Raw genomic sequence first — 21,821 nt, 5'->3', positions numbered from 1 at the left:
GAATTCCAGGACCTCGGTTGTGATTTCTAAAGAATCACCACGTCCTCGGAAGAATTCTATTGTATGGGGTATTGTTAAGGTTAGGGTATGTGGATTTGAACAATGGAAAATACAATGGGGTCCTCGGTTTGAATGTAATATAAACATGAGTGTGTGCATGTGTGTATGTGTGTATGTAATGTTTGTTACCCTATACCAAGTCCATAATAACGGCAATAAAAACATATCATGGTGGTATGTTGCTTTGTATATTTGAAGCAACATTAAAGCTAAAATGTTAAAGGTTTACAGTCTTGTATCAAGGCCACAGCCTTCTGACATGACTTTTTCACACAAACACGAAGCATTTCCATACAGCCATTAATATTGTGTCATACTGCCATTTGGATGGTATGATATGTCCATTCACACTATTATGGGAGTTCAAAGTGTTTCTTACACCCCTTTGAAACTTTCCATACAGCCATTTGAAAGTTTTCATACGGATAGTTTTTGTAATGGCCGTCCAAAGGGTTTTGGTACAGACACAGAATTCATTTTGTATGTATAAAATAAAATAATGCTGCAACAGATAGCTGCATATCCCAAGCAAAACTTAACATGCAGTTTTTTATGCTTTTTTGTTTGTTCCAGATTCAGTAAAAGAGCAGAAGAAAGCAAACGTTTTGGACTTACAGTGGTGCTGGATAAATTGATATCAATGACCATCGATGAGGTTCAGATGTACCCCTCCATCCAAGCTAAGGTTTGGGGTAACATTGGCCAGGTAGAGGACCTCATTGACTGTGTGTTGGACAGCTTTATTAAGGTAAGACTCTTGCATATTCAGTATGCTAATATTGGTCTATAGTCATACAAGTGCTTCTTAACTTATAAAGTTTTAAAAATTTGACACTGTCGGATTTATGCAGTCAATGTCTCACCAATTCTTAAAGATCCCGACGTTCTTAAAATAGATAAATATTTACTTTAGATTATGTTAATATTGAGGTTTATCCAAATATGTGGGAGTCCTTGCCCAGATTGCTACACAGTGACACCCTAACACTAACTGCAGGTTGTAAAGGAATATATCCAGAGGTTTTTTTTTCTCATATTAATTTAATTTAATTTAATTTAAAAATAACCTGAAAAGTACAAAACAATACTTCACCAAACCATAATTACATACCTGATATTACAGGTGTTCAGAGAAAATGACATTTGAAAACTTACCACAAACCCACAAAATTTTGAACAGTAAGAACATGGTCATGGCATCATTGATTCACATTGTCCAGACATCCCAAATTGTTTCTAGGACTTCTATAGCTGGACCCTGTTTAGATGGAGCTTAAGAAAAACCTTCCTAGCCGTTACATTGTAAATAATATTTCAGACCATTTTACATACATAAATGTAATGTCACTAAATATCAAGTATTTTAATTTATGAATGGAGTGTTAGATGTTAAGTCGAACGAAGTATAATCAACTAAAAGGGAAGAGAATTATCGGTGCTACAATCCACAAAAGTAAATCAATAGGATTGTGAGGCTCACTCAACATTACTTCCAAGTTATTTTATTGCTAATATGAGAAAAAGTTTTACTTTAAGCATAGAGAGGGGATCGAAACAATACAAATTTTATTCAGTGTAAGTAATTTGGAATAGCATTTTTTAAGGGAGGGGGGGTGTTTGCATTCATTGTTTTAATGCCTGTGAGTTTGACAAAATAGGCATCTGCACCCTGTCTCTATGGGGTATGTTGTCCATCGAGGTCAGATAAAATGGTCTCTAAGTGGGTCAGTGACGTCACAACCACGTTGGTTCCGTTTCAAATCTTGCAGAATTTGAGTTTTTTCTTCAAATGTCATTTTTCCAAATTTTCTCTTTACCTGTAATTCATATGAGTATATGCTTTGGAAAAGTATTGTTTTGCATTTGTCAGGTTTGTTTTGCAATATAAAACAGGCAACAAACCTCTGGACTATTCTTTTTGAAGATACACAATAGTATTGATGTATTATCCATTACATGTATCATTTTCTCTTTTAAAACCACCTGCGTGTCCTTTTTTCTTCCCTTCCTATTTGTGTTCTCTAGACGAGTGTGACAGGTGGTGGGCAGCCCAGGGTGGAGGTGATGGCGGACACAGCTGTCGCCCTGGCGTCTGCGAATGTCAAGCTTGTGTCAGCTAAGGTCATCGATAGACTATGCCAGGTAAGACTTCCTTTAGATTTACAACCAAAAGATGATTTTTATTTTTTTCATAGGAAGCAAGTTTTATCCTGTTGGTAAAACCACAATTATTATGGGATGTTTAATTTGGTTTGAGGCTAAGACACCTCCCCATTCCCACCCGCCCACCTGTTCCTACGCCAATCAATTGAAAAATTTTGAAGAACAAATGTAGTGTGTAGGAAATGGTAGGAGGCTCATCGTTTATCAGTTTAGGGTCACACGCAAAATAAAGTCATCTGAGAAGTCGTTCTGTATTTATCACAAAAAACGTGTAACACTAACTGGAGCCATGGGAGGGGTTGTTCTAGATTTATCAGATAGTGGTACCATCAGATTATTTCATGAGAGAGGTTTCCTTCCCTTTACAAAAGAGGTGAATCACAAATATTAATTATCAGTGAGGTTGTGCTACCATGATCAGAGAAGGAGGTGGTCCCACAAATTAAGCTACAAGAGAGGATGTCCCAGGGTATAATTTAGTGCTCAAATTTTGATTAGAAATTTTGAAGGCCCAAAATGTTGTCTCTAGCAAAACTGCTATTGTTCCTGTGTACAAAATTGCTATATTGTTTAAGCACTTGTATGGCAAATTGGCCAATTTACTTAGCACTTTGCGATGCAACACCGAATAAATGTACCCTGTGTTCTACCTTCGTCAGATAGGGGTACCACAAGTTATGTCATGGGAAAGGTTGATCTACTTTTAGCAGGTTTACCATGGGACCCTTCATTCTTTTAAATCTATAACTGTAAAAAAAGGAACACTTTGGTCTTTAAAATCCCATGTTTTTGTTATTTTGATCTTTAAGCTCGTTGATGGATTCGAAAAGGTAATGCTACAGCGATCAGCAGTGACTCGTATTTAACTTTTAAAACTGTAGATTTGGGAAATTGGGTCAATTAATAAATAAAGACATCGTTCTTGCTCTGTTTCTTAACTCTGCAGAAACTAAACAAGACTTGCCTTTCCCCGACGGCTACTCTGGAGAAACATCTGATGTGGGACGACATCGCCATATTAACACGCTACCTCCTCATGTTGTCCTTCAAGAATTGCCTTGATGGTGAGTGTTAACCGGTATGATCAGCGAGGCAGAAGGCATATGGTTGTACCTTCAGAAACCGTAGTAACCTCCACTGATTTCAGTGTTCTATATATGATCAGCGAGGCCGGAGGTAGATGGTTGTACTTTCAGAAACCGTATTAACCTCCACTGATTTCAGTGTTCTATATTAAGTCCTTTTAAGTCGTTTGTGGAAAAGATAAAATTATTGTGTTGATAAGCTTTGACAGTTTATGGCATGAACAACCTACCCCAGAATTCATTAATGTCTTGTGAAAATAAAACAAAGCCCCAACAGTTACTTGTTTACTGGTAGTGTTCTTCTTAGTTCACAATGTTGACTTTGTTGGTTGGTGTCTGCAATATTCCTTTTGTATCGTGAGTGTTCAAAAGCCAGTCGGGAGGTTAATCTTTCAAAAACTTATTGATAATTTTTACCAGTCAATAACCTTTCATTTACTTCATGTTTTGTGGTTTGAATATTTGGAGAAGATTGTTCAGCATTTATTTAAATGAAAACATGTTTCTTCTTCAAACGGTGTATTTTTTTTATACTTCTCTCTACAGTGAAGAACAACCTTCCAAAGTTATTCCACATTGTGGTGATGTTAGCTTCAACAGGTCCACTCCCTCTCAGGGCATCCCTACACGGTCTAGTCATCAACATCATACACTCTCTCTGTACATGCTCCCCATCAGAATTCAGTGGTGAGTCTCCTTGTACCCTCCCACACCCCCCTTCCTTCCCCTGCCCCCACTATCTCTGAATCGGTCCATCATTTTTTTCAAAAAGTCCTTAAATCAGTAACAATGGAAGAACAGTTTTAGTAGAATCTGTTTGTGACGATGAAATGTATTTTGCTATTTGTTATAAGTACTGGCTCAATTGCAATTCAGATAACCACAGACATAATAATGAGGACTTTTGTTCCAGATGTGATATGTAGATCCACCTTAGTGAATGTACGAATCTTGTGTACGTAGTTTACATTAAAACGTTCTCAAGCAAAACGTGACAAGGTATCACTGAGTGGGTTGGCTTTCTGGTTTTTAAATGGTAAACAACAAGAAAATTCTTATAATGTGAAATGGTAGGAAACAAACAGTCTGTTTTCACTTTATTGAAACAAAACCTAATTGTTTTGGATTAATCAGGAAAGCCATCCTTCAAAGTGAAAAGATTATCCCAATTTCTTTAAAAAAAAAATTTTTTTAAGACACTAAGCGAATTTTTGTTTTATCTCCATCTTAGATGAAACCCAGAAGATCCTTCATCTGGGGCTGACAGAGTTCTCCTTGCCAAAGTTTTATCAGATGTTTGGCATCAGCAAGGTGAAATCTGCGGCGGTCACAGCATTCAGATCCAGCTACAGAGAGAGGCCGGCGGGCCAAACAGCCGAGATCATGCCCCTCAGCTATCTGGAAGCCATTACTGATGCATTGTTGGAAATTATGGAGGTAAGACATCTCTCCACCATTGGGTATCACAAAAGCCTCCTCATGCACTAGAGGAACACGATTTATTAAAAGAAAGGTGGCTTTGGATGGGAAGTCAGTGTTATGATCTGGTCTAACAGTGAAGGAACCTATGGTTGCTAGCTGTTCTGGTGTTTTCTCTATACATTATATAAGTCACCATAGGTACTAGAGAAACATGATTTATTATAAAAGGTGGCTTTGGATGGGAAGTCAGTGTTATGATCTGATCTAACAGTGAAGGAACTTATGGTTGCTAGCTGTTCTGGTGTTTTTTTCTATACATTATATAAGTCACCTCAGGCACGAGAGAAACATGATTTATTATAAAAGGTGACTTTGGACCTGAAGTCAGTGTTATGATCTGATCAAACCTATGGTTGCTAGCTGTTCTGGTGTTTTTTTCTATACATTATATAAGTCACCTCAGGCACGAGAGAAACATGATTTATTATAAAAGGTGACTTTGGACCTGAAGTCAGTGTTATGATCTGATCAAACAGTGAAGGAACCTATGGTTGCTAGCTGTTCTGGTGTTTTTTTCTATACATTATATAAGTCACCTCAGGCACGAGAGAAACATGATTTATTATAAAAGGTGACTTTGGACCTGAAGTCAGTGTTATGATCTGATCAAACAGTGAAGGAACCTATGGTTGCTAGCTGTTCTGGTGTTTTTTCTATACATTATATAAGTCACCTCAGGCACGAGAGAAACATGATTTATTATGAAAGGTGGCTTTGGATGGGAAGTCAGTGTTGTGATCTGATCAAACAGTGAAGGAACTTATGGTTGCTAGCTGTTCTGGTGTTTTCTCTATACATTATATAAGTCACCATAGGTACTAGAGAAACATGATTTATTATGAAAGGTGGCTTTGGATGGGAAGTCAGTGTTGTGATCTGGTCAAACAGTGAAGGAACCTATGGTTGCTAGCTGTTCTGGTGTTTTTTTCTATACATTATATAAGTCACCTCAGGCACGAGAGAAACATGATTTATTATAAAAGGTGACTTTGGACCTGAAGTCAGTGTTGTGATCTGATCTAACAGTGAAGGAACCTATGGTTGCTAGCTGTTCTGGTGTTTTTTTCTATACATTATATAAGTCACCTCAGGCACGAGAGAAACATGATTTATTATAAAAGGTGGCTTTGGATGGGAAGTCAGTGTTATGATCTGATCTAACAGTGAAGGAACTTATGGTTGCTAGCTGTTCTGGTGTTTTTTTCTATACATTATGTAAGTCACCTCAGGCACGAGAGAAACATGATTTATTATAAAAGGTGACTTTGGATGGGAAGTCAGTGTTATGATCTGATCAAACAGTGAAGGAACTTATGGTTGCTAGCTGTTCTGGTGTTTTTTTCTATACATTATGTAAGTCACCTCAGGCACGAGAGAAACATGATTTATTATAAAAGGTGACTTTGGATGGGAAGTCAGTGTTATGATCTGATCAAACAGTGAAGGAACTTATGGTTGCTAGCTGTTCTGGTGTTTTTTTCTATACATTATGTAAGTCACCTCAGGCACGAGAGAAACATGATTTATTATGAAAGGTGACTTTGGACCTGAAGTCAGTGTTATGATCTGATCAAACAGTGAAGGAACCTATGGTTGCTAGCTGTTCTGGTGTTTTTTTCTATACATTATATAAGTCACCTCAGGCACGAGAGAAACATGATTTATTATAAAAGGTGACTTTGGATGAGAAGGCAGCGTTATGATCTGATTGAACACTGAAGGAACCTATGGTTGCTAGCTGTTCTGGTGTTTTTTTCTATACATTATATAAGTCACCTCAGGCACGAGAGAAACATGATTTATTATAAAAGGTGGCTTTGGATGGGAAGTCAGTGTTATGATCTGATCTAACAGTGAAGGAACTTATGGTTGCTAGCTGTTCTGGTGTTTTTTTCTATACATTATATAAGTCACCTCAGGCACGAGAGAAACATGATTTATTATAAAAGGTGACTTTGGATGAGAAGGCAGCGTTATGATCTGATTGAACACTGAAGGAACCTATGGTTGCTAGCTGTTCTGGTGTTTTTTTCTATACATTATATAAGTCACCTCAGGCACGAGAGAAACATGATTTATTATAAAAGGTGACTTTGGATGGGAAGTCAGTGTTATGATCTGATCAAACAGTGAAGGAACTTATGGTTGCTAGCTGTTCTGGTGTTTTTTTCTATACATTATGTAAGTCACCTCAGGCACGAGAGAAACATGATTTATTATGAAAGGTGACTTTGGACCTGAAGTCAGTGTTATGATCTGATCAAACAGTGAAGGAACCTATGGTTGCTAGCTGTTCTGGTGTTTTTTTCTATACATTATATAAGTCACCTCAGGCATGAGAGAAACATGATTTATTATAAAAGGTGACTTTGGATGGGAAGTCAGTGTTGTGATCTGATCAAACAGTGAAGGAACTTATGGTTGCTAGCTGTTCTGGTGTTTTTTTCTATACATTATGTAAGTCACCTCAGGCACGAGAGAAACATGATTTATTATAAAAGGTGACTTTGGATGGGAAGTCAGTGTTGTGATCTGATCAAACAGTGAAGGAACTTATGGTTGCTAGCTGTTCTGGTGTTTTTTTCTATACATTATGTAAGTCACCTCAGGCATGAGAGAAACATGATTTATTATAAAAGGTAACTTTGGACCTGAAGTCAGTGTTATGATCTGATCAAACAGTGAAGGAACTTATGGTTGCTAGCTGTTCTGGTGTTTTTTTCTATACATTATGTAAGTCACCTCAGGCACGAGAGAAACATGATTTATTATGAAAGGTGACTTTGGATGGGAAGTCAGTGTTATGATCTGATCAAACAGTGAAGGAACCTATGGTTGCTAGCTGTTCTGGTGTTTTTTTCTATACATTATATAAGTCACCTCAGGCACGAGAGAAACATGATTTATTATAAAAGGTGACTTTGGACCTGAAGTCAGTGTTGTGATCTGATCAAACAGTGAAGGAACCTATGGTTGCTAGCTGTTCTGGTGTTTTTTTCTATACATTATATAAGTCACCTCAGGCACGAGAGAAACATGATTTATTATAAAAGGTGACTTTGGATGAGAAGGCAGCGTTATGATCTGATTGAACAGTGAAGGAACCTTTGAGTGCTAGCAATATTTTCTTTAGCTGTTCTAGTTTTCAAGATATTCACTGTTCTTCTTTGGTTGACTCTCCTACTTATGTTAGGGATGACTCTTTCATATTAGCTTCACCTGAGCTACTTTTAAGTTCCTCATAAGTCTAATTATTTTTTATTGTACTACTTGAATGTATATTTTTCTTACACTACCTGTTTTGGTTTAAATAAATGTGTGGTTAGAAACTCAAAGTAAAAAAAAAAAAAAAATTGGGCTAACTATTTGTGGATTGTTCAAGCTAATGGAACCCGATGCAACCCAACGGTGACGTCACCCTTCTAATTTAATGCCTTATTTTTAACGATGACCTAATAACTTTAATTAAACTTTAATAAGGGGTTAATCAACGGTCTAGCGTGCGTTACTCACAGGATTAATGCACGATCGGGGGATAATGCAAGCGATGCAGGAGGGCGGAGCCCGAGTGCATCCAGCGATAGCATTAACACCCGGAGTGCATTAATCATGTGAGTAACGCACGCTAGACCGTTGATTAACCCCGTTCATTCATACACTACCATTTGTGTGTGGGGAAAATCATTAAACAAAACATTTTTGGTCACATATAACCAAAGATTTATTAAAGTGATGCCCCGTAATTTTACCGTGCGTTACTCACAGGATTAACCACGGTCAGCTGACCTGAATGGACCAATAGGATTTAGGAATCTTTACTAAGTATGAATGAATAATTATTAATTATCTAATAACACAATCTAATAACGCAGCCTCGGAAATGTTCGTTTAGCTTCTTCGGTCATGCAGCAGCAGGGTATGATGTCATACCTATTTTAAGGGTAAAATTGAATTTTAAGGTTAAATTAAGTCATTCTTTGCTTTCCATTAAAAGGCTTGTATGAGGGACATCCCAGACTGTAAGTGGCTGCACGAATGGACGATGCTTTCATTTAAGTGAGTATTATTCAACTTTTGTGAAATTTAATCTGTTATGGACTATGCTTTCATTTAAGTGAGTATTATTAAACTTTTGTGGAAAATTTAAACTGTAATGGACTATGCTTTCATTTAAGTGAGTATTATTATACTTTTGTGAAAATTTAAGCTGTAATGGACTATGCTTTCATTTAAGTGAGTATTATTTAAACTTTTGTGGAAAATTTAAACTGTAATGGACTCTGCTTTCATTTAAGTGAGTATTATTCAACTTTTGTGAAAAATTTAAACTGTAATGGACTATGCTTTCATTTAAGTGAGTATTATTCAACTTTTGTGGAAAATTTAAACTGTAATGGACTATGCTTTCATTTAAGTGAGTATTATTAAACTTTTGTGAAATTTAAACTGTAATAGACGATGCTTTCATTTAAGTGAGTATTATTAAACTTTTGTGAAAAATTTAAACTGTAATGGACTATGCTTTCATTTAAGTGAGTATTATTAAAACTTTTGTGAAATTTAAACTGTAAAGCAACAAATGTGGAGTTTGTAACATTCTTTTAAACTTTCTGTTTGATGTAAAAGTTTAGAGCGCTCGGACTTTTCGATCTGTGCAGGATTCTCTTCGAAGGGCAAACCGAAAAAAAATAAAACAGGAATAATAAGGACATATGAAAAGTAGACAGACAGACAGACAGACAGACAGACAGACAGACAGACAGACAGACAAACATTTTTCACAAACCGTAGATAACAATTTAGCAAAATCGGACAAGGTGTGTCTGAAAGATAAAAAATTGTAGTTGGATCTACAAAGTTTATGAATTGTTGTATTATTCTGAACTGTAAACACTTAATATCCTCTGTTTGTAGACATTTTAAAAGCTTCCTGTAAAAAATTGTAATGTAGTGTTGTTGGAATTAAACTCGAAAGAAGTGGTCGATGATGAAATTAGAAAATTTGTAAGTTGGAGTAAAGTGTACACAGTCTTTCGATGTAGAGTAGTCGAATGTATGTGTAAAAACACCCTGAATATGTGTAAAAATACACATTATTACTAATCATTAAACAGAGAAAGTAAACTCAATAAACTGTCAGAGTAAAACAACTAATAATTAAAGAAATATTTTGCCACCACTTTTTAATTTTTTTATTTCCTACTTATAATGTTTACAACACTGAGTAAATCTCCTGTCACATTGGCTCACACGTTATCTTCTCATTTTGTGATTTTTGTTTTGTTCATATGCTCTTTTGCTTGTTTCATTTCTCTCCAGTTTTGCATTTCAACACAACCCTGCCCTTCAACCCAGGGCTATGGTGGTTTGGGGTTGTATCAGTAAGACCTCCTCCACCAGTCAGGTCCGGGATCTGCTCCTCTACCTGGCCGAATCCGTACAGAATATGGACTGGCAGTCGGACCAACAGCCTGGGGGTCTCATGCTGGTAGAGTCGATAGTCATAGCTCTCACCAGGCTCCAACCATTATTAGAAAGGGTATGTTAGTTAGCTCTCCCCTCCACCCCTCCCAACCCCCCCCACACCACCACCACCACCACCACCTGGCAAAGTAAACAGAAAAGAAATCAAACTGTTTTCTCTCTAGAATATGATTCTAATAATAAATATGTTCCGCTGAGTTCGAAACAGCTGTTTGATTTTACTTTTGATAAATGTCTAGATGACGACTATGACAATGATAATGATAAATTAATTATATATACTGTTTTGAGAAAAAACACCTATCTGTGCTATGAAATGTTGAGAGCAGTACCAAGTCATTGAACACTCGCTTATTACCAATCAAATGGTGGAACAATCTTGTAATACCCTCCCCGTAGGTTCAGTAAAATGATTGATCTTAAGAGAAAAGTAGCTTAGAGGTATGCTGCATTGGTCCCAAACATGCTAGATATTCAAATATGGTCACCTGTGGTCAAAACTCTTAAACTGTTTTTATGACAACCTTGGAGGAAATTTTCCTCACTGGGACATTCAGTCATTTTGTATGTTCCTTAAAAATGTCTAAGAACCATTTGGAGAGTAAAGACCTCCATGAAAGTACTTTTTCAAAAACTTCTAGTAATTAATAGTGTGCTATAATTTTGGGCCTATACTGACTACCTTTAAGTTAGTCAAGCTGTCATTATTGTGGGTTTCTTAATGTAAGCCCTTTAAAATTTGAATGGTATTATATTTGTACCTCTTTGGGTTTTTAAAATACTTTGCTGATATTAAAATGTTTTTGGGCTATTTCATCGTCATGACAGACAGACAGACAGATTTGATTTTTGAATATTACACTGTAGCTATTAATAATTACAGAATATATCAATTAAACATATGATTGTAATTTGCTGACGTTCTTTTTGCCACGACTAAAAAGTGAACAGTGCTTTTCTTTTCTGAGTAATATTAAAGAAGAGTTTTGATTACAATATATTAGATTTCCCATTTATACATTTTTTTATTTTCATTCCGTGTTGGCGATAGGATTCACCTCTTCATAAGCTGTTATTCTGGGTGGCGGTAGCGGTCCTTCAACTGGAGGAACAGTCACTATACGCTGCAGGATTGCAGATGATGGAACAGAATATCCACTGCCTGGATGAACAGGGAGCATTCAATTCTAAGGTAAAGAGAAAGACCATGACTCAAGGCAGAAACCTTTGTTTATTTGTTTGTTTATTTATGATATTTCATATTTTTCCTTCTTTCTGTTCAGAGTGTGTACAGAAGTACAAACATTTTGTTGTTTCTTAGGTTTTTTTCTTTTTTGGGTTTTTTTTTTTGGTCATGGCAAAACGGTTCCTGTGACATTGTCAACCTCATAATTTCATATATAGAATTCTTTTAGAGATTTAGAAATTGGTATATTGAATCACTGTTGTAATAAATTGTTAAATTAAAATTAGTCTTGATGTAATCCTTATCTTCTGTTGGACCATTGACAGAGTCCGGAGAAGATCCTGATGCATGTCCGTGAACCTCTGGAGGAATGGCACTTTAAACAGATGGACCACGCCGTCGGCCTCAGTTTCAAGTTTAACTTCAACTTTGCCCTGGTCGGTCATCTCTTGAAAGGTAAACAGGAAATCTCCACGTAGACCTTAGAGGATATCCTCATATATCCTCTCACACAGAACAGATCAGATCACCATACGTGGTATAGATCAGATCTTCATATACAGTACAGATCAAATCTCCATATACAGTAGATATTACACAAGATCATAATTCCACAGATCAAATCTCCCTATAGAGTGTAGTCCACATTTAATGCAAGTCAAAGCATTTGGTTATACTGTCTTCCTTGGGATATACTTGCCTTCGATATATCTCCATTTTTTTTTCTCCACATACTGGCAAGATTAATGACAGGTTAAAGTTGCAGACCTTTTGTTCTTCCAGTTTTCTTGAAAACTTTTTTTTCTATCAACCACTTTCCAAATTTAAGCTCACCTAGTATCACAAAGAATAGAGATAGATTGGCCTCTTAATAATTTAATACCGCCCATTAATCCGAAAATCCTTTTGACCACCATTTTGACATATTAAGCATTAATTATTGTATCGTCCTTACTGAATCTGTTCATGCATATTCATTATATGTTGTCTCTTCTTCTCACCACATGTGTCTGTTGCTCTCTTCAGGTTTCAGGCATTTGTCGCAAGCTGTCGTTTCAAGAACGATCCGTATTCTGAATCTGATGTTGGAGATCGTCTCCAAGCATCGTAACTGGTAATTCAATAAATTTTGTCTCTTCTTAGTGATACCTTAGACTTTATGCTTATAGAAAGTAGCTCTCTCTCCTTGACTTGCAGAGTAATAATAATATGGATCAGCTTTTTCTACAATATCTGGTGATTATTTATTTATTTTTTCTTTCCATGCCCTAGCCGCATAACAGTGCAGCTTACCAACTTACTCTGGTCAAGGTTTATTTCAGGAACAAGAAATGTTTGTTTCGGTTTTTACTTTAAGGTAGTTAGGATTATAGTGTGCATATATAACAGTTGGCATACACCTGGATATCTAGATGTATTAATAGTCCATTTGATCTTCCATCACTGGAAGAAGCGATACATTGCTTTCCAGTGGAACAATGCACTCATCATTGCATGCTGCATGAGAGTGAATTCTGTGGGAAGTGAGGTAGTGCTGTGGAGTTTCTGTTGTAGAATGAACAATGCACAAAAGCTCCTTCTGAGCAATTTTAACAGTCGACCATGAAAAGTGTTACCATTCCTCATGAGATTGGTGTTGAGATGTCATGGTAAAGGATGTATTCTTTGCAGTTTAACAGTGGACCATGAAATGTTATACCATTCTTCATGAGATGGGTGTCTAGAGGTCATTTCATGAGATTGGTGTCGAGATGTCTTTCTAGAGTATGTGTTCTTTGCATTTTAATGGTCCACCATGAAACGTTATACCATTCCTCATGAGATCGGTGTCAAGTGTTCATTTCATGAGATTGGTGTCGAGATGTCATTCCTCATGAGATCGGTGTCGAGATGTCATTCTTCATGAGATTGGTGTCGAGATGTCTTTCTAGAGGATGTATTCTTTCACTCAGCATCTCTTTGCTTCTTCTGATTTTCTCCGCAGCGATCAGTTTGATGTTAACGTGGAGAGCGTGCCGTACCTCGCCGCCCTGCTGCCATATTCGGAGGAAGTCAGGAGCAGATGTAGCATGAGGAAGAACTGTCCTCCCATCACCCCAGAGTCCATGGAAATTGACAACTCTGTTTTTGCCATGCCTCATTCCCAGCAGACGAAGTCACCCTCGAAGAAACTGAAATCGCCCCATCGTAGTCCAGGAGTCCAGAATGCCATGAAGACCCAGAGAAGTCTCGATTCGGCCATGCAAAAGCACAACGCGTCTCTCTGCATGGACAAATCTCCCCTGAAGCAATACAAAAGTCTGGACCTGTCCCAAGGCTCCACCACCAGTCGCTTGGGGAGGAGTCCCGAGATCGTGGTCAGCGGCTCGAGCGGTGACCTCACGCTCAGCGAAAGAAGGTTGCGGCACGAGAGGAGGACCAGCGGGGGCAGCAGCATGGAGGTCCCAAAGTCCAGGAAGGAAAGGAAGGTGTCGACACCGTCGGAAAACGTCCTCCTCAACGAGGAAGTCCTGACAGACACTAGAATTCAAGTCCTCTTGTTAACTGTTATGGTAAGATGGAAATCTGTGTCATACAACCCCTAGGAGCTTGGTATAGGAAGGGGAGAAGCAGGGTGAAGGAAGGGTAGGGATGGTTGCAGGCATAGGTGAAGAGGGATATATAGCTGTAGGAGTGAGGGGTAGGCTTAACTGAGGTAGGAGGTGGGGGGGGGTAGGAGTGGTTGTAGGCATAAGTGAAGGGGAATGTAGGGGTAGCTGTAGGAGTGAGGGTTAGTCTTGTCTGAGGCAGCAGGGGAGGGGGGAGGGTTAGGAGTGGTTGCAGGCATAGGTGAAGGGGGTGTATAGCTGTAGGAGTGAGGGTTAGTCTTGCCTGAGGCAGGAGGTGGGGGGGTTGGAGTGGTTGTAGGCATAGTTGAAGGGGATGTAGGGATAGCTGTAGGACTGAGGGTTAGGCTTGCCTGAGGCAGGAGGTGGGGGGTAGGAGTGGTTGTAAGCATAGGTGAAGGGGAATGTAGGGGTAGCTGTAGGAGTGAGGGTTAGTCTTGCCTGAGGCAGCGGGGGGGGGGGGGGGGTTAGGAGTGGTTGTAAGCATAGGTGAAGGGGAATGTAGGGGTAGCTGTAGGAGTGAGGGTTAGTCTTGCCTGAGGCAGCGGGGGGGGGGGGGGGGTTAGGAGTGGTTGCAGGCATAGGTGAAGAGGGATGTATAGCTGTAGGAGTGAGGGTTAGTCTTGCCTGGGGCAGGAGGTGGGGAGGGCAGGGGTGGCTGTAGGCATAGGTGAACGGGGTTGTAGGGGTAGCTGTAGGAGTGAGGGTTAGGCTTGTCTGAGGCAGCAGGGGGGTAGGAGTGGTTGCAGGCATAGGTGAAGAGGGATGTATAGCTGTAGGAGTGAGGGTTAGTCTTGCCTGGGGCAGGAGGTGGGAGGGCAGGGGTGGCTGTAGGCATAGGTGAAGGGGTTTGTAGGGGTAGCTGTAGGAGTGAGGGTTAGGCTTGTCTGAGGCAGCAGGAGGTAGGGGTGGTTGTAGGCATAGGTTAAGGGGCTTGTAGGGGTATCTGTAGGAGTGAGGGTTAGGTGTGGGTGAGACAGGAAGTGTGGGAGGGTAGGGGTACTTCCCATGAAAACCCACTTACATTTCTGATTGTATTTGCAGCATGGTTTTCTTTTGTCATGAAATAAGCTATAAAAGAAGTATCTTGTCTTTTACACTGGTCAATGTTCATCTTATATGTTACATGAAACGTATGAACAGATACTTCATATAGAAATTTGTCAAAGTACGTTGACCTTCAGAATCAGGATCAGACTTTAACCCAAACCTAACACACTGTCATGGATACAGAGATACTAATTTATAACTGTATAACTAAGATACTATTTTGCATATAATAATCAGGGCTAAAGTCATAATTGTTGAGACTAACCATCTCACTTGAGAAAATTGTGTTGGACCATAAAAGTAAACCTCATAACAGACTTGTAATGATTTGGTACTCACGCTAGTTGTATTCATACATGCTGTACTCATGCTTACCCTCATGGACTTGTACTTGTACTCATACTTGGAGCATTTCAGAAGTTTCCATTTTCTCATATCTAGGAGGATTCTACTGGTACTCGTACTCATGCTATTGCACTCGTACTCATGCTGTTGTACTCATACTCATGCTGTTGTACTCGTACTCATGCTGTTGTACTCATACTCATGCTGTTGTACTCGTACTCATGCTGTTGTACTGGTATTCATGCTGTTGTACTCGTACTCATGCTGTTGTACTGGTATTCATGCTGTTGTACTGGTACTCATGCTGTGGTACTTGTTACTACGAGTCTGCTTCGTAGACTTTTGTACTGAATATTGTACTCAACATCAAGTATAACCTGAGTGAATCTGTTCAGAAGTGGACTGTGGTTACAAGGGAATACTTTAGTGATAACATTTTATGCAGCAGTGTTTGAAGGTTATTTATTTTGTCTCTTATGAAATATGATGCATTCTGCAGTGAAATACTGCTACAAATCTTTGCACTTGCTTAATAGCGAGTTGCCCCATTTTTGCATTTATCATTTTGGGACGTGATACCAGATAAATTATTCCCCAGACCTCGAAAGGTAACCAGCGTCCATATGGCTCGTGGTTACGTTAGAGGTGCACAATCACGTTAGATTATGACAGTCTGCTTCAGAAGTCAGTCCGGACAACATTGCATGAAGTTTCTTCTCTTGCAGGTGAAATGTATCATTTCACATTTTGTTTGTCACACAGGCCACTCTGGTCAGGAACATGAATGAAGAAGATGCGGGCATACTCTACGAGTATCTAGCCGAGGCCAGTCAGGTGTTTCCACAAGTCTTCCCAGCAGTGTGAGTTGACAATCAAGACAATTGGAAGCTTCTTTTTTTTCCTTTCGATATTCTTTTTCAGTAAAAACGGAGATGAATTACAAAAATATAACGATAGTTTATTTCCTCAGCTATCCATGGAGATAAATATTTGACTTTGTTTTTGATGAATTTTCCTACCATTCTCATGAAATTAATGATATCAATAGTTATCAATTTATACGTGTGTCTTCGCAAGCTGTTCTGGTTTATATAATAATAAACCAATGTTTCTGTCTTTTGTGTCTGCTGTTATTGAGATAACGGTGAATTGTAAATTGATTTGATACAGTTTGCTGATTTTAATATCTCTCGTAGGCATATAATATTCATCTCCGTCCTTTAAATCATTATTTCTTGATTTTCTATTTTTATTTAAATCTCTCTTTTAAATTGAATTTTGATACATATATCTATATATGTATATATATAATTAAATATAATTTACTTATATATATATATATATGTATATAATTATATATAATTTACTTAATTTACAATATTACAATTTTAAATAATTCACTTATATATATATATATATATATATATATAAAGTGAATTATTTAAAATTGTATATATTGTATATATATATATATATACATATACATATACATATACATATATATATATATACATATATATATAATTTACTTATATATATCTCTTTATATTTTTTTGGGGGGGGGTGGTGGAGGTGCAGATTAATTTATTTACTTATTGTGTTCTTTGTTGGTTCAGGTACCCATTGTTGGATTCCAAGATAGCCAACGTACTACGTGATTGCCACAACCAGGCCATCTTGGCCGCCGTACAGAACATCATTACAATGGCCAGCGATGAACCCGCCTCCCAACAAACCGCTCTCCTGCATAGTAAGTAAAAAATGTATCCCTGCCGTAGACTTGACGTTTAAGCCAGAACCACGAGGAACGCTGCTACATAGACAGTGATCAAGCCAGTAGCAGACGGGAACACATTCTTGGCAGCAGTGACCAACCATTTTCAAAAAAATGATTAAAAAGTTCAGGTTTAAACATTACAGTGTGTTGTTATACTTAACGTTTTGTGTTGGGTTACGAAATCAAACAAAATGAATAAAAAAAAATTCTGTTCAGATTTTTCTCTTTTAAATGATCTTTCAATATGAAATAAGACACCAAAGTTAATTGGTTACATTACATCTTTTGATTGATAAGGACCAGCAATCCTTGATAGATTTCAATCTGTCTTGCAAAAAAAATCATTGACTCACCAGAAAGTCAACAACTGTTATGTTAAACTTGCTGGCCATTGTCCCTTGGTAACAATGCTTAAATTTCATTTGGTAATCTACCAATTTCTGTTATTGGTTTTACCCTTTTCTATTTTTCTTATTAGTATTTTTCTCTCTCTCTCTCTCGCTATTTTCAGGTATTGGCTTTGGTGCGTTGTGGCGATTCTCTAGCCCGTTCACAGAGGTGAGATTTCTGACATAATTTTGTTGTTTTAACACTGTCAGGTATGACTTTTGACAAGAATTGAAGCCAATCTGTAATAGTTCTTGTCATATTACAACTACTTTGATGCAAAATAGATAAGAACCGACTTGACTTCTTTCAAATTAATTGTCATTACTAGATCTCTATCCCAGCATCCATCTTTACATCTCTGTCCATTTTTAAGAATATCATTTCCCAGGAGTAATCAAATGTTGCACTAACATCTAAGTTGAGCCAGATTTGTTGTCACCCTTCAGTAGTTGTTTATTTTCCTCATAACAAAACAAAAATAACTTGAAATGGCCACAATCTTTGTAATATGGCAAAGCAGCTCCCCCCCAAAAAAAACCTCCCCCTCACCCCCCCCCCAAAAAAAAAAAAACCTTGTTCAGGTCTATAAATGGCCAGCAAAAGCAATTTTAGCATTTTCTTCATGGCATTGTTTGTTTAGGCGATTCGTGTATATCATTTTTGGCCCTATATATCCTGGCAGTGTTTATAGGACATGCTGCCATTGCACTGTTATATATGTCGTTGTCATATATGTTACTGCACTGTTATCTATCTTTTATCGCAATGTTATAAATGTAATTGCACTGTTATATATGTAAATTGCATGGTTATGTTATCTCACTGCTGTATATGTCATTGTCACACATGTCACTGCACTGTTATATCTGCTATTGCACAGTTATATGTATGTCATTGCACTGTTATATCTGGCATTGCACTGTTATTTATGTAAATTGCATTGTTATGTTATTGCACTGTTATATATGCCATTGCACTGTTATAAACAACATTGCACTGTTGTATATGTCATTGCACTGTCATACATGTAAATTACATTGTTATATATGTCATTGCAATGTTGTATATGACACTGAGCTTGAATGAGGTCCCTTACACTTAAAAAGTGGATATTTGCTAACTACAATTGTTTTAATTATGGAGGGGGGGGGGGGCATTGGGAGGAGGAGGAAAAACATTGTTTGTTTAGACAGTTAATGTATATAGCACTTCTTACCCTTTAAATCATCGCAGTGTTGCATAGGACATGCTGTCATTGAATTGTTGTATATGTCATTACAATGATATATAAATGTCATTGCAATGTTATATATGTCATTACACTGTTATATATGTCATTACAATGTTATATATGCCATTGCACTGTTATATATGTGATTGCACTGTTATATATGTCATTTCACTGTTATATATGACATACTGTGAGATTGAACAGAATGCCCTAACCTGAATTTGGAGACAGTTGTTTACCATAATCTTGAAGTATATCCTGGTTGCAAGAAGACCAAAGACAGCATGCTTTATGAATTGTTGTTTCTTCACACTGTACAGCTACATGTGATTCAATCACGATCTGCTCGACAGTATGATAACCGGTTCACTGATTAATTCACTCCTTACTACAAGGAAACTGGAGAAGGGGATAACACCTTTATGGATTTCCTGGAGAATTCTTCAATCATAATTACGTTTACTATCACTCTAGGGCACTTTTTTTAAAAAGAAGCTTTCTATATTTAATGAGATCTTCCTGTGTGGATTATGATGCGGAGCCTCAGCGAGAAGACACCTTTGCATAAACAGCACCATCAATGATGGCAGCTGCAGTTTGCTTAGACAAATGATGTATCAAACACTGCACAGTTAAGCCTGGTCTGGACTGTGATAGCACATACTAGGTCGCAGTTGCATGTAGTCTGAATCATACATGGAGTATTTAGTGTACATGTGCTCATCGTAAAAAGGCCGTCTTTGAAATGAGTGGAATTATATCAGTCTTTTATGCCGGATCAATTTCATTAATTAATTCTACATTCATCTGAAAGTTTGCCAATAGCCGAGGTCTTTATCACATCTCTCAATTTTCGACCCACAGAAACCACAGCTTCACGCAAGCGGGGAACTGTTCGTGAAGCTGCTGAGGGCGCTTGCCAAGCAGTGCGGAAATGTCATGGACGACGGCGCAGTCCCCATAGGATCCCCCATCCCGTTCCTCTCCTCGTCGGTACCCACCACGCTCTCCAACTCCATGTCGTCTCTCTGCTCAGCTCACCCCATCGCCGAGGCGGACCACCACGACCTCTCGGCGTCCGTCGGGACCCGACGTTTCCGGCACTGCTCGGCCAATCAGACCACGACGTCGCGGGGAGGGGCATTCGGGAAGAAGGCGGGTGCTAAAAGGTAACCTAAGTCATTACGATGCGGTGAAAAAAAATTGCCGGCGAGGGGTGTCGCCAGGGACCATGTTTGGAATCTGTTCCAAGTGCGATGGGTGGCAGACGGGTCTTCGCAATCAAGCAGGACAAGAAAATGCGAGATTGGGGAAAAGGTCAAAATTAAAGAAGGGTTATTAAAGAAATATCTATTATAGGTTGTTGACGTTGTCTCATCTTCATTAAAAATAATAAAAGGGGAGAAATGTTGAAAGAGGGCAAAGAAAACAAGTTTTTGTTGAGTTTTATATTCAGATGTAGTCAACAGCTAAACACAAGCTGACCATGAAGAAATATACTTCATTTTACAACAAAAAGATATCAAAGAAATTTTTATCTTCTATTGGACTTTTTGATAACTTTTAATTTAATTAATATAAGGAGAAATTTTGATTTCTGACGGTCTCTGTTGCCGTATATGTGTGTTGATGTTTTCATTGTACCTAACAATTCATGTCCTAGTTTGGACTTTTTAGTGGCAAGGGTGATGCCAAAAATTTTGGAATTTCCTTTTAATAAATATTATAACTTTGAATTTGAAATTACTTATTGCCAAATAAGAATCACAAAGAGAACTGTTTGGCATTTTGTACTTAAATGAGTGAAAAAAGTGCAAATACTAAGTTGAGGGACGGGTGCAGGGGGGGGTGGGGGTGTAAATGTATAAATAGTACTTTCTCATTAGTTTCTTTGTCAAGATTTCCAAATATGTTTTGGCAAGTTTTAAACTTACTGTGTTTTCCTAACAAAAAGTTGGGTTTAGTAACAAGGAATTAATAGATTTGTAATTAAACTTAATATCCATTAATATTCCGATATGATAATCACTCTAATGAATGATCTTTGATATGAATATCACTCTTATGAATACTTCAGTGAGTTGTACATCTTGGGCAGCCTCTAGGGACAATTTTTCCGATGGTGATACCATGCACTCTACACTGTCCCCCCCCCCCCCCCTCATATCATACCTCAAAGCACTCGTATCCATAGTATGAACCATTCCTAAGCTATTTCTAATGGAAATAGGATATTCATACTGCTCATACTGTCAGTAAGAATGCTTTGAAGGGTGAAGTGAAAGTACAGTATAGAAAATTGTTTCCCAAAGTTTTGGGACACTGCATAAGTAAAGAATATCATGATTACCATGTCAAAGTGAATATTATGGATTTTTTTAATGAAATGACAAGAGTTTTGGCCTCTGAAAGTTGGTTTTTTAACCCAGTGTGGGGTTAAAAGACATGCAAACCGGGTGAAAATATTTGCTACTTGCCTACTTTAAATAGTGAGAGGTGATAACACAATTTTAATTTTTCTCATTCTCTTGAAGTTTATTTTGATGGGTGGGGTGAGTGGAGGGGGTGGAGTGGGGGGGGGTAATACAGCAAAATATAAGAAGGCAACTTTGGGAATAATGATACTACATTTTGGTTTATCCTTTCTTCAATAATTCAATAAAAAACGCTTGGAATATGTACAAGGAAAGATCCGGTAAGCCACTCTATGACAGCCAATCAGAGCTGAGCTGGACAAGTTTTTTCTTTTTTTGGGTTGTGGGTGCTTGCGGGTATCGAGGGGGTGGTGGGGAACGGGGGGAAGGGGATATGTGACTTCATTTTTAAGCCCACCAAAATAATGAAAAACTCCTCTTATTCATGCTTTAATAACAGAACCGTAGCCCTAAGTCTTTATTTCAAACGAGCCAAAACTGGTTGATGTTGACGATAATACATACATTGTGGGCGTTTGTGACTGATT

At 38.0% G+C, this 21,821-nt stretch overlaps 1 protein-coding gene across 3 annotated transcripts in view; it reads left to right on the top strand.

Annotated features, from left to right (window-relative positions):
• Positions 1-21,020, top strand: part of LOC139980611 (neurofibromin-like) — a 68,043-nt gene extending 47,023 nt beyond the window's left edge. For all 3 annotated transcript variants that reach the window (XM_071992373.1, XM_071992372.1, XM_071992374.1), the window contains 15 exons: positions 634-808; positions 2,086-2,202; positions 3,170-3,287; positions 3,855-3,995; positions 4,540-4,745; positions 8,785-8,846; positions 10,110-10,329; positions 11,326-11,466; positions 11,787-11,916; positions 12,487-12,574; positions 13,445-14,012; positions 16,224-16,321; positions 17,078-17,211; positions 17,750-17,796; positions 19,724-21,020. In XM_071992373.1, coding sequence (XP_071848474.1) covers positions 634-808; positions 2,086-2,202; positions 3,170-3,287; positions 3,855-3,995; positions 4,540-4,745; positions 8,785-8,846; positions 10,110-10,329; positions 11,326-11,466; positions 11,787-11,916; positions 12,487-12,574; positions 13,445-14,012; positions 16,224-16,321; positions 17,078-17,211; positions 17,750-17,796; positions 19,724-20,032 — 2,554 coding nt within the window. In that variant the 3' untranslated portion in view covers positions 20,033-21,020. The remainder of the gene's footprint in view (positions 1-633; positions 809-2,085; positions 2,203-3,169; positions 3,288-3,854; positions 3,996-4,539; positions 4,746-8,784; positions 8,847-10,109; positions 10,330-11,325; positions 11,467-11,786; positions 11,917-12,486; positions 12,575-13,444; positions 14,013-16,223; positions 16,322-17,077; positions 17,212-17,749; positions 17,797-19,723) is intronic.
• The last annotated feature ends 801 nt before the right edge of the window (positions 21,021-21,821 follow it).

The sequence above is a fragment of the Apostichopus japonicus genome, chromosome 15, assembly GCF_037975245.1.
Source record: "Apostichopus japonicus isolate 1M-3 chromosome 15, ASM3797524v1, whole genome shotgun sequence".
Classification (NCBI taxonomy): Eukaryota; Metazoa; Echinodermata; class Holothuroidea; order Aspidochirotida; family Stichopodidae; genus Apostichopus; species Apostichopus japonicus.
This window is presented reverse-complemented; position numbering and strand designations above follow the sequence as displayed.